This window comes from Lissotriton helveticus, chromosome 8 (genome assembly GCF_964261635.1).
Source record: "Lissotriton helveticus chromosome 8, aLisHel1.1, whole genome shotgun sequence".
Classification (NCBI taxonomy): domain Eukaryota; kingdom Metazoa; phylum Chordata; class Amphibia; order Caudata; family Salamandridae; genus Lissotriton; species Lissotriton helveticus.
Window position 1 is genome coordinate 1,216,894,636 of NC_136069.1, and position 12,235 is coordinate 1,216,906,870.

Below are 12,235 nucleotides of genomic sequence, written 5' to 3' on the forward strand. Positions count from 1 at the left end.
GGGGGGCATTTTCCTGAGCACAATGGGATCCTTATGTCCTGGTCTCAATTGAATCCCCAGTTTGGCTAAATCTTTCCAGCCAATGATATCCCTGCCATTGACAGCCACATACACCCTGGTCCAAACACTCCTGCCCAGGCACTGTAGTAAGGAATTGAAATAACCAAGTAGATCAATGTCCTGATCTCCAAATAGTTTGGGATTTATTTATTTATTTTTATTTAAAAAGTTTTGCATAGCGCAAACATGACCCTAGAGTATATCAGAGCGCTTTACAGAGAATTGCAACACACATATGGGGAGGCAATTGTGGTAAAACATCAGCAATAGATAACAATACCACTAGGTACCTAATGACATAATAATGTAGGGTATCAGAACAGCACCATTGCAAGAAATCAGTAAGGAGAGGAAGATGACAAGGAAAGCAAAAGAACATGTAAGTATAATATAGCAAGAAGAGTTGTAGTGACAGTAGATGAGGTGTAGAAAGCAAAAGACACACAATTAATGGACGGAATGCAAAACAAATCAAAACATTTACCCCCAGTCAAGAGATCTGTGTTAAATCCATCATTCTTTTGATCACCATGCCACCCCAGTTTAGACCTGGCCATATGCAATCAGTCTTGACCCTGTGCCTTATGGGAACAGTCCAGCCTGAACTGCCAAGCCAAGTCCTACCTGGACCGGAAACAAGCATTTTAGGACCGGTTTTGGGATTTCACCCCTCTTCAGCCAGGATAGCTTGATTCCAGTGGCACAGTGAGCCCAGGACCCACGTCTGGGCATACCTGGCGCACTTAGGGCTAGAAAGCAAAAGACAAACAATTGAGGGATGGAATTCAGAACAAATCACAACATTCACCCCCAATTAAGAGATCTGGGTTAAATCCATCATTCTTTTGCTCACCATGCCACCCCAGTTTAGACCTGGCCATATGCAAATCAGTCTTGACCCTGTGCCTTATGGGAACAGTCCAGCCCAAACTGCCAAGCCAGGTCCTCCCTGGACCGGAAACAAGCATTTTAGGACCGGTTTCGGGGTTTCACCCCTCTTCAGCCAGGACAGCTTGATTCCAGTGGCACAGTGAGCCCAGGACCCACGTCTGGGCATACCTGGCGCAGTTAGGGCTAGAAAGCAAAAGACACACAATTGATGGACGGAATGCAAAACAAATCAAAACATTCACCCCCATTCAAGGGATCTGAGTTAAATCCAACATTCTTTTGCTCACCATGCCACCCCAGTTTAGACCTGGCCATATGCAAATCAGTCTTGACCCTGTGCCTTATGGGAACAGTCCAGCCCGAACTGGCAAGCCAGGTCCTCCCTGGACCAGAAACAAGCATTTTAGGACCGGTTTCGTGGTTTCACCCCTCTTCAGCCAGGATAGCTTGATTCCAGTGGCACAGTGAGCCCAGGACCCACGTCTGGGCATACCTGGCGCACTTAGGGCTAGAAAGCAAAAGACAAACAATTGAGGGATGGAATGCAGAACAAATCAAAACATTCACGCCCAGTTAAGAGATCTGGGTTAAATCCATCATTCTTTTGCTCACAATGCCACCCCAGTTTAGATCTGGCCATATGCAAATCAGTCTTGACCCTGTGCCTTATGGGAACAGTCCAGCCCGAACTGCCAAACCAGGTCCTCCCTGGACCGGAAACAAGCATCCTAGGACCGGTTTCGGAGTTTCACCCCTCTTCAGCGAGGATAGCTTGATTCCAGTGGCACAGTGAGCCCAGGACCCACGTCTGGGCATACTGTAGTATCTTGGTATTTCTCTATGCTGTCCTTCTCTACCTCTAATAGAATGTTCATGTGATGCATCTATCAGAATGTTGGTGATCTGCCTGAGAGTTTACAGTTGGCTGGACGTCATGGCGACGATCTTAAGGAAGAACCTACACCTGTCAAGTCAAGAAGTACTTCAAACTAGAAGATATTAAGAAAGAAAACTACAAATTATTGAAAGGACCTCCTGCAACAAGAAAAGCTTCCCCAACTGCCAACATGACCCCACCAGTGACCACCAACCGGTCGCCCACAGCAGTCTGGCAGTTGACCTGTGTACCAGTGAGTCTACAAAATTTAAGTTGGAGCTGTGCCCTGACGCTGGGTAAGCCTCTTTATTGTGACTTTGGGACTCACGCTCTATCTTCACATGAAGGTGAGCATTCCTCTTGCCAACTCTGCCTGTTATCCTATTTACAAGGAGAGCCTATTACATGCTGTGTTGGAGCTGTACCCTCAAGAGTAAACCCAAATCTCTACAGTTTTTGGCTCATCCTATGCTGTGCCTTCACGTGAGGGTAAGCATTAATCTCTCTGGAAAGATGTGTGACTGTTCAACTATGGATACATTTGGCAGCAGTGACTTATCTCTATTGATTGTTATTTATTTAAAGTTTTTGCCAAAAGAAGGGTTTTTTTTCTACAGAGTTATGTCCATGTTTTCGAGTAAACAATGGATGTGGTTTGGTGATTTCTGCTTGTTTCACCCGTTTACCACCATGACTTGCCAAAGTTTAATTTTTGTGGAGATTTCTTAATTTTTTTAAACAGACTAATCTGTGTTTTTGAGTGAAAATCGAGCAAAAATTGTACTACTGAAGCTATTGTCAGTTTAACTGCTATTCTCCGTTTAAATTCAGCGCGTGTCGTCCATTGTGCACGCACTCATCTGCTATTATCCACGGAACTCCTGTGACCCTTCGTCCTTTCTGCGGATTCTCCCGATGTGTTTGGTGCGAAATAGCGCTGTGAGCCATCCTGCCTTACGTCACTGTGCGTGCCGCCATGTTTTCTTCACGAAACTTCAGTGACTTCTAGCGTTGTTTATGTTGCCTGCCTTTCATCATGGTACAGCCGTCAACGAGACTAGACAGGTTTACCCTCATTTAATTTCCAACGGAGCGTTGTCACGAATATTGCTACTCTAAGGTACTGTACAATTTTCCTCATGAATTTCATGGAGCCTTACGAAGTGCCGTCTTGAATCCCTGTTGTTTAGTCAGTGCAATGCAGCGGACGGCGAGACAAGTGACATTTACCATTTTTGCGCTACTGTACATTCCCTTCTTGAAGGTGCCGGAGATGGGAAGTAGAAGGACTTTGATTTCTTTTTGTCTCAGCGCATTTTTCACTGTAATGAAGATGTTCTTCTCGGGGGCATGGATCGAGTTCCGGCAGTTTAAAACGTTATTGATTACACTCCTGTGCTGCACTTTTTAATCTATTTATTTGCTTTTACATTAAGGGGCAGTGCAGCGCGTAAATTTCTGATATTGTTATACTTACATGCCTAAGAATTGCATTTTATAAGCGCAGGGCGGCAAGAGTTAGTTTCTTTTTCCTTTTTAGTATAGTATTATGGTTTTTCTCCTCACAGGCCACTTATCTTATGTGTACTTTGCTGTGTACCTCAACGTTTTGTTTCATTCATTTGCAATGGGTTTTAGTCCCAACTGCTCTTTTTATTACATGTTTAAGTTAAATGACTTGGGATGGGTTCCGTTTTCATTTCCTTGCAGTGGGTTTTAGTCCCATCTGCTTTAATTTTCGATGTTTTTGCAATGGGTTCCTTAGTCCCATTTCTATGCAGTGGGTTTGAATCCCACTTGTGTAATTTGAATGTTTGCAATGGGTAAAAGTCCCATTTCAATGCAGTGGGTTTAAGTCCCATTTATGTAATTCAAATGTTTGTGTTGGGTCCTAGTCCCATTCACTCTTTAGCATTGGGTACCAGTCCCATTTGCATACTGTGGGTTTTAGTCCTACCAGTTTAATTTACTATGGGTTCCAGTCCCATTTGTTTACTATGGGTTTTAATCCCATTTGTTTATTTTGCAATGTTTTTGCAATGGGTTCAAGTCCCATTTACTTGCAGTAGGTTTTAGTCCTACGTGCGCAGTTTCTTTATATTTACTATGGGTATTAGTCCCATTTGTTTGTAGTGGGTTATAGTCCCATCTACTTAATTTACATGTTTTTGCCATGGGTTTCAGTCCCATTTGTATGTAGTGGGTTATAGTCCCATCTACTTAATTTAAATTACTGTTGTGGGTTTTAGTCCCACCTGGCACTATGTCAGTTGTCCACACGGACCTCGTGTATTTTTGTCTTATGCCCTTTTGGGTGTGCGTATTTTGTCTCCTTCAGAGGAGCTATGCTTGGATTATAGTCCTATAGCATTATTGTGTTTTTATTCACTTATGCTAGTTTATCAGTCATTTTTTAGAGTCTAAGTTTTTAAAGTTTTACATCCACATATTTAACTTATGTTTTCTCTATTTATATGCATTTATGCTTTCTATGTTAAATATGTTAAGATTTGATCTATTTTTATTGCAACTGTTTGCACTGTTATCCCTTACATTACATTTTGTATTTTGCTTGGAGGTAATAGTGTTTTGCTGAGGTTTCATCTCTACTTTTCCTCATCTTCCCTTTTCTTGAAACAAAGGTTTCTTTTGTTCCTTCTCTTTTCTATAGTATTCCTTTGTTTTCTTCTTTTTAAAGTTCTGTAAGAAGAGAAGATGGTTTATATAGTGTAAGAAGGGAGGATGGTTTATATGTTTTTTCCATTCTTCTTTCTTTATCCTCTTTTTATGAATATTTTCTCTTTACTGTTCATTTTTTCCCTTTTGCTCAATTCTCTTGCTTTCATTTTCTCTTGTTCTCCGTTACTGTTTTTAGCTTTTTGTTTTCCGTTAAGAGGAGAGGATAATGTAGTATCTTGGTATTTCTCTATGCTGTCCTTCTCTACCTCTAATAGAATGTTCATGTGATGCATCTATCAGAATGTTGGTGATCTGCCTGCGAGTTTACAGTTGGCTGGGCTGAGCACCATGATGGATGCTCTTGGTGGGGTCTCTCTATACATCTTGGATTAAAGCATCTCATAAATACTACATCACTTGTGGACTTCCCATCATTACACATACCTGGCGCACTTAGGGCTAGAAAGCAAAATACACACAATTGAGGGATGGAATCAGAACAAATCAAAACATTCACCCCCAGTGAAATGAGTCGATGAGGTGTAGCAGATCAATGGGCTAGGAAGGACTCATCATTTCTAGGCTGATTCATGTCTGGAGTTTCAAGTTTAAAAGTACCTGGCCTGCCAGTACCATGTTGGGTGCCTCGGATTCGACCATAGAATCATGGGACTTTCCCCCAATGACTGCTTGACAAATGGACCCTCAATGTGGACATCATTGTGCTCATCAGCTATTGTGAGATGCACATTTGTAAATCTATCAGTGCAATAGAAACCTCTTGCTTATTCATACTTAAGTTATTTATGCTATCTTGAACCTCCACATTATCAATTCTCAAAATTGCTACCACCTGGTTTTTGTGCCCTACAAACTGCTTCAAAGTGTGCTACTTTTTTAAACTCCCAATTTTTTTTTTTGCATGGCAGGGCATGACATACTGTTGCTGATGTCATTTCTAAATCTGCAGTAACAGACAGTCTGCTTTCTTCCATTTTTTAGACCTTTAGTATTAAAGGCAGAAATAGTATTTTCTTCAGAAATATAAGACACAGGAGAAAAAGACCCTCTTGAGTGGCTAACGCTTATGTCGAGACAATGGATCTTTCAATTATTTTCAGAATATCTATTAGTTTTATAAGTGTTGGTTTTCTACAAGTCAATAGACTCTCTTGCATTTTCTTTAGAAACAATTAAAGACAATTGGTCTCAAATGTATGTGTTGAGAGAATTCTAAAAATCACATGTAGAGGCCAAAACACGTAATGCTGCAATGAAATCCTCCACTGATTCATCGCTACTCTGTTTTCGTTTGAAGAAACTATGCCTCACTAGGAGCACACTAGCTTCCTCAGAGTATTATTTCTTCATTTTCGCCTTTGCTTCTATTTAAACATTCCAGAATATCTCCTCCTGGTGCTGTAACTAGGAGAAGATTGTGGAAAACACTCTGCCCAGCCACACCTACGTGATTGAACAATAGTGCTAACTTTCTAGGTGGTTCATAATAAAGAATTTGTAAATATTATGCAAATCAGCAGACAAACAAAATTATAGCCACAGAATGTTATAAAGAAGAATGCACACGCTGCAATATTGACAGAGGAATGTCTTGAAATGGAACAATGTCACCTGAAAGTAAGAGAATTATGGAAAATAGGGGAATGTGCAGAAAAAGTAAAATTATTGCAGATAATGCAAAAATAAAGCCCATGTGTGCTTATTGAGAAAGCAATTTGTTGAAATGCCAGGGTGTCACCAGAAAGAGGGAGAATGGGCTATAAAAGTGAATTCTTGAAATATCATGTGCCATAGGAGTGATCGTGAGAAGACTGAATGTAGCCGGTAAGTGTCATAGCAACGATCGTGAAGCGAAGATGAGCATACAAATTTCTTTGAATTTATCCAAATTTAAGATGGTGTAATGCTACAAGCAATTATACATTGTGAGACCGTGCTGAACATTGACTGCATGTTGCTTTAATTACATTTGTGAGCACGGTTTCATCTTGTGTCGGTTTGACCCTGCCTTTCAGCTGCAAATGCAAACAGGCCCCGGTTACTTGCACACATACAGATTGCTTAAGTTTCTCACTTCACCGAGCGTGAGAGATGTCCAAGGATAAGAATGTGAAGATCTCTGCCTCAGCTCTAATCGGAGCATGGCCAGCTCAGTTTAGTGACCTTAACACAGAAAGTGTAGCCAGCACCCAGAGTGCAGATAAAGGGAGGGTGAGCTTCTAGATTTCCCTCTCTGTGTTAGTAAAGAGTATAAAGACAGAGACCTCTTGGCACTTTTACAGTAACTCTCCTGGGAGTGGACGCACAGCCCAGGACTTTTGTTTCTGGTTGAGACCTCCTGCTGAGACTTACAGGTTCCCCAGTTATTCTGGCCAGGATGATGCTAAACAGACAACCGGTGAAGTATTTCAAGTTCAAATTACTCATTCTTGTGTACATGGAGTTATCTTTCTATGAATTTATTCTTGTGTACATACGTTCACTATATGCATTTACTTTACATGTGCATTATTGTCATTTGATATATGGGAGCTTGCTACAATACATATTCCCCTTTACTTGGCAAATGAGTGTCGAGCTTTGTTTATGTTGTATTTTCGTATTCTAAAGTGTGTAAAGTCCTATTATGTGTTCCTGTAGTGTGTTTGGTATTTTGAAGTCTTGCTCAGGTGTTCTAAAAAAAAAAGCAATACAGATGGCAGCCATGCACATGAAGTCATCAGGCTGCTATCCCAGAATGCTTCGCTAGTGTGATGTCTGTGTCCCAGTGGGCGTCATATGAGACGAATGTGAAGGACGGAGAGTATGTGCTGTCAGCTGAAGGGAGAACTTGCGTTGGAGCTTTCCATGTGCCTCACAACTCGCGCAGCTGAGCCTAAGCACAGACATGTGCCAGCAACAGTTGGCCTTCCCTCTCAAGCTCCTTGACTCCTGCTGCAGCTTAAGTCCTGGCACAAGCCACAAACAGTCCGCCAAAACACAGCAGCTTAAATTTTAGATTTTTTTTTAACACCCCCCCCCACCCCCCCCCACCTTGAATGCAGTGACAAGTGGTAGATGGTAAATAGCAGTATACGACCAGTGGATCTTTCTGTCGTTTGTGAATTTGAATCGCGCAAATGGCAAAAATGTTCACACCACTCCTGGTACCAGAAAGTTGTACTGGGGCAGGAGCAAAATTGACACAAATGGAATAACAGAAGGTTAGTCAAGTTGATTGAACAAAGATGTATACTTTTGAGATTTAACAACCCACAGCAATGTTGAGGCTGCTATGGTCAAAGGCATAACACCAATTGGCATTCCCTTTGCAACCCGCGCCACTAGAGGCTCTATAATAGAAACACCAGTAAAACACTCCATATTCTACATTCTACATGACATCATATAAGTGCAATATAAATGTGTTTGAAACTATACAGTAAGCATACACTAATCTCCACGGATAAATGAGGTCAAAATTGGATACCTTTAAATACACAGTGACATAGACTTATTAATACATGGGGATAATGGCAAACAGGGTCACAGGCACAAATATTTTGTCACATTTGAGCGCTACAGGGATATCCAGCAAAGTAACACCTCCAATCCAGAGTTCACGGTCTGGGTATGTCGGCCTGAATGCACCCACATCTGCGAAGTCTGCATCATCAGTTACAACATCCAACCTATTTTTTAACCAGTTGCCAGACATAACGGTCACAGCAAATGGGGGAGTATACACAAGCTTTGACCCTACAACCTTGGACACAAGTCAAAGTTTCAACAATGTGGCACACATCATCATCAATATCTAGGTGTCTGAGTCAGTTAGTGTTTCCATAGTCAGGTTTAGTGAGAGGGATTGGCAAGATACATCGTTAAAGTCTCATTCAGTCAGCTCCACATTATGCTAGAGGTAACTTGAGCAATATGGGTCTACAAAATGGGCCTACAAGATGGCTATCACTATATAAGGGTAAAGAATTAAGGGAAGACGCTATAACCAGTGTATCTTCTTACCGCATATTGCATGCTATTAAATAATATAGCATAGTCTCCTTTCTGTTTCATCAGATTACTGTGCGAGCCTTGTTCAGCAATGTATCCATCTTTCATAAATAAGACCTCGTCGCAGTTCACAAGGTACTGTAACAATCACAAGAAGGTTGGTGTCAAACTGAGAAATATTTCCAGAATATTTAATAAATGTATTCATTTTTTTCAAAAACATTCCTCACTACTTCTTACAGTTATGCAAAGCTCAGCATTTCAATTTCTGCTTTGATTCTTTATATAGTCATGGAATCCTATTCAGCTAGAGTAAACACCTGCAATGCCAAGATGAACTAGGCAGATCTAAAATGTTCCACTTGCATGTAAAACACTAAGGGGCAGATTTACTAATATTTGGCACAACACAACGCAGCAGGACAACCTGCTCCATTTCATCAAATGGAAAGGACAGCAATGTGCCATATCTACTCTGCGCTGGTGCACCCAATGCAACATAGCACCAACACAGGCACCCTTGCACTATTGTGCAAGGGGGCCTGCTTTACAGCCAGCATTGTTTTGGTGCAGGAAGAGATGAACAAGTTACTTACTTCGGTAAGGATGTATCTGTAGGAGACATATGTTAGTTATAGATTCCTTACCTTAGAAATACACCCAGGCGTCAGACTGGATCCGGAGAATTTTTTCTCAGCAGTACCCCTGCGTGTCCGTAGGTTGTGTCCGCTAACTCCGCGTCTGTCGTCATCCTCGTGTTCACCGGGATTACGTTGCAGTGTCTATAAGGATGCCGCCCCTGCGCACTGACATCAGTTCTGACACAACTTTCCACGCTAGAAGAGCAAAGCCATGCAAGACACAGGCCACTGGTGCGCTAAACTATGGCCCTGCAAGGAAGTCCCTATCCCTAGAAGTCAGGTCACAGAGCGGGGAGGATGGGTGGGGCGGTAAGAAATCTATAACTAACATATGTCTCTTACAGATACATCGTTACTGAAGGTAAGTAACTTGTTCATCTGAAAGAGACTGTTAGTTACCTTAGAATAGATACCCCAGCAATACCAACCCCGGAGGAGGGTCTGCGAACTAAGTTCACACCAGAAAATCCTGGAGGACAGAACAGGCAAAATAGCTGTCCCTCCAGACTTGGCTGTCCAGGCAGTAATGTCTAGTGAACGTGTGCAAGAATGACCATGTGGCTGCCTGATCGATGTCAAGGAGTGGAACTCCGCGAGCAAGAGCGGTGGTGGCCACCATAGCTCTGGTAGAATGAGCACAGAGCCCCACTGGAGGTTCCTTCTCTGCCAAAGCGTAGCAGATTTTTATACAAAGGACAACCCATTTAGAGATGGCTGCACTTATTGCCCATTTCCAGGCATTGCAGTGACTGACAAAGACACCAGTTGGTGTTGGAGCGCTCACCATATGAAGACCCGTTGAACACCAGCACCCGGAGGCGCTTCCTGCACCAAAAGAAGACGACGACAGGGGAACCTGATCTGCAGGCTCCCGGTAGTAAAAATGGCGCCCGCGGACCTCTGACCGTGAACTTGAGGAGTGCGGGCCGTCTGCCTGAAGCCGTAGTTGTACGTTGCAGTGGGGGCGCGGCAAGGGAGCAGAGGCTCTCCGATAACACCACAGCCCACCTGGAGCCCTGAGAAGTGCGGCGGAAATCGACGTAGACTGGTGACGTCCCGCCATTTAGGCTGTTGCGGTCTGGGCACGGTAAATCAGCAACGCCGCGACCCCACAGAACACAGCTGCCGCACCACACGCTATCTACCGGCAACTCCTACAGTGGAGGATCATTCCTTGGCCTCAACATCACAGTGAAACGTGAGTTAACCCCCGATCAGCCAGACCCGCCTGACCTCAAAATGGCACCCAACACTGAACACGGCGACCGGAGAAGTCTCTAAACACCTGGGCACTCCTGGGGGCATCACGGAGAGTAAGGTGAGCGGACTGTACATAACCAGAGGCATACCCGGAGAGACTTTCTCATCCTGCTACAAAGGCATGCAGACTCTGCGAAGGTAACTGCCTGACCCTAAAATGGCGGCCCGGTAACCCAGAATCTCCCATCAGTGTATCAGAGAAACAGGCAAACCCTTTCTGGATCACGTGGGGTCTCCCCAAAGTCTGCCCGGCCCGCAAACTGTGCCACAGCACCCTCCACAGCACCCGCCTCCCCCCGTGCCGACAAATTGGCAAGAGCAACACTGAGGTGACCGGAGCGAAGGCCCCCAGCACTCCCAGACAGCTGCGTAATCCCTCTTCCCACAGGAGGACGCCACTCCTTCGCTAGGACTCCACAACCCGGCAAACAGGCGGTGGGCACCGCGCCGCATCGCACTCCTTCAGTCGCCGTAACAATGGGGAAACTGAGAACATCGCAACACACCGCGATTCCTGAGACCGCCCCAGAAAACATGCCAAAGAACCCGACATGGGCCTCAACCACAACACCTCCACCTGACCTGTCCATTTCGGATAAGCTGGACAAGGTCTTAGCCGCCATCGAACTATCCAGGTTATCCATGGAGGACCGACTCGGCATCCTCGCGACAGATGTCAACCTAATCAGAGATGACCACCGTAAATTGGCAGACAAAGTGAGAGAAGACAAGAAGACACTAGCTGACATCCAGGCTACCATCAAGGCACACCAGAAGACACTGCAAGATGTCCTGAGGCTACTATCCGCAGTGGAGGAACGCGCAAATGATTTGGAGGGACGCTCGAGGCGCTGCAACATACGCGTACTGGGTCTCCCGGAGGGTGTCGAAGGCGTAAACCCGTTGGAGTATCTAGAAGCATGGGTGAAAACCTTCACCCCCACATATGACCGAACAACATTCTTCTCCATAGAACGCGCCCACAGAGTGCCAGCCCGTAAACCTCCACCGGGATCAGCTCCCAGACCGATGCTGGCGAAATTCTTACACTTCCGAGATCGAGACGCGGTGCTTCGGGCGGCCAGGCAAGCGGCACCCCTAAGGGTGGAAAATAAGCAGATAATGGTCTTTCCTGACTACGCGCGAGCGGTGCAACAACAACGATCGTCATTCCTGGAAGTGAAACGTCAATTGCGAGCGAACAACATACACTATTCCTGGCTCTTTCAGGTCCGCCTCAAGGTCCTTTTCAATGGCTCCACCATCTTTTTTGCAAACTCTGAGGAAGCACATGAATGGGCGGATCAACACTGCGCACAGCAACCCAGAACCAAGACAGCACGAGGCTTGCCCTTCAAAGCGCCGCGCACCAGGAGACGTACCCCGAACCAGCAGCGTGGCGGATCGAACAAAGTCACTGGCACAAAACACTTTCCAGACTTAGAACAGATCATGAAGGAAAGACGGGAGGTTTTGCAGGCGGTGATTGACCTGCAGACCTTCCCCGACACAGAGGACATAGATCGACCCCCACACATCTTTTCATCGGATGGGGAGTAGGACAGCGGCGGAACACTAACTGGAGTGGACTCGGTCACACCTCCCCTGGTCACCCCTCAGACAGCAGATGCCATATTGGATGGACAATCATCTAACCCCTTGCCATGAGTCGATCCGATGAAGACTACAGTAAGAATTCACCTCGCTGAGGCTCTTCTGTTGAGCACACACTTGATACAGCCTAACACATCTCAGGCGACGCACAATGATCCTCCTAAAGCCCAATCAGCACCTCACCTTGCATTCATGCACT

General features: G+C 44.6%; 1 protein-coding gene across 3 annotated transcripts in view; it reads right to left on the minus strand.

The window, feature by feature from the left end:
- The window catches only part of LOC144773252 (ATP-binding cassette sub-family C member 5-like), a 2,136,031-nt gene that overhangs the window by 862,414 nt on the left and 1,261,382 nt on the right, over window positions 1-12,235 (minus strand). For all 3 annotated transcript variants that reach the window (XM_078658154.1, XM_078658153.1, XM_078658155.1), the window contains exon 15: window positions 8,534-8,659. In XM_078658154.1, the coding sequence (XP_078514280.1) occupies window positions 8,534-8,659 (126 nt within the window). The remainder of the gene's footprint in view (window positions 1-8,533; window positions 8,660-12,235) is intronic.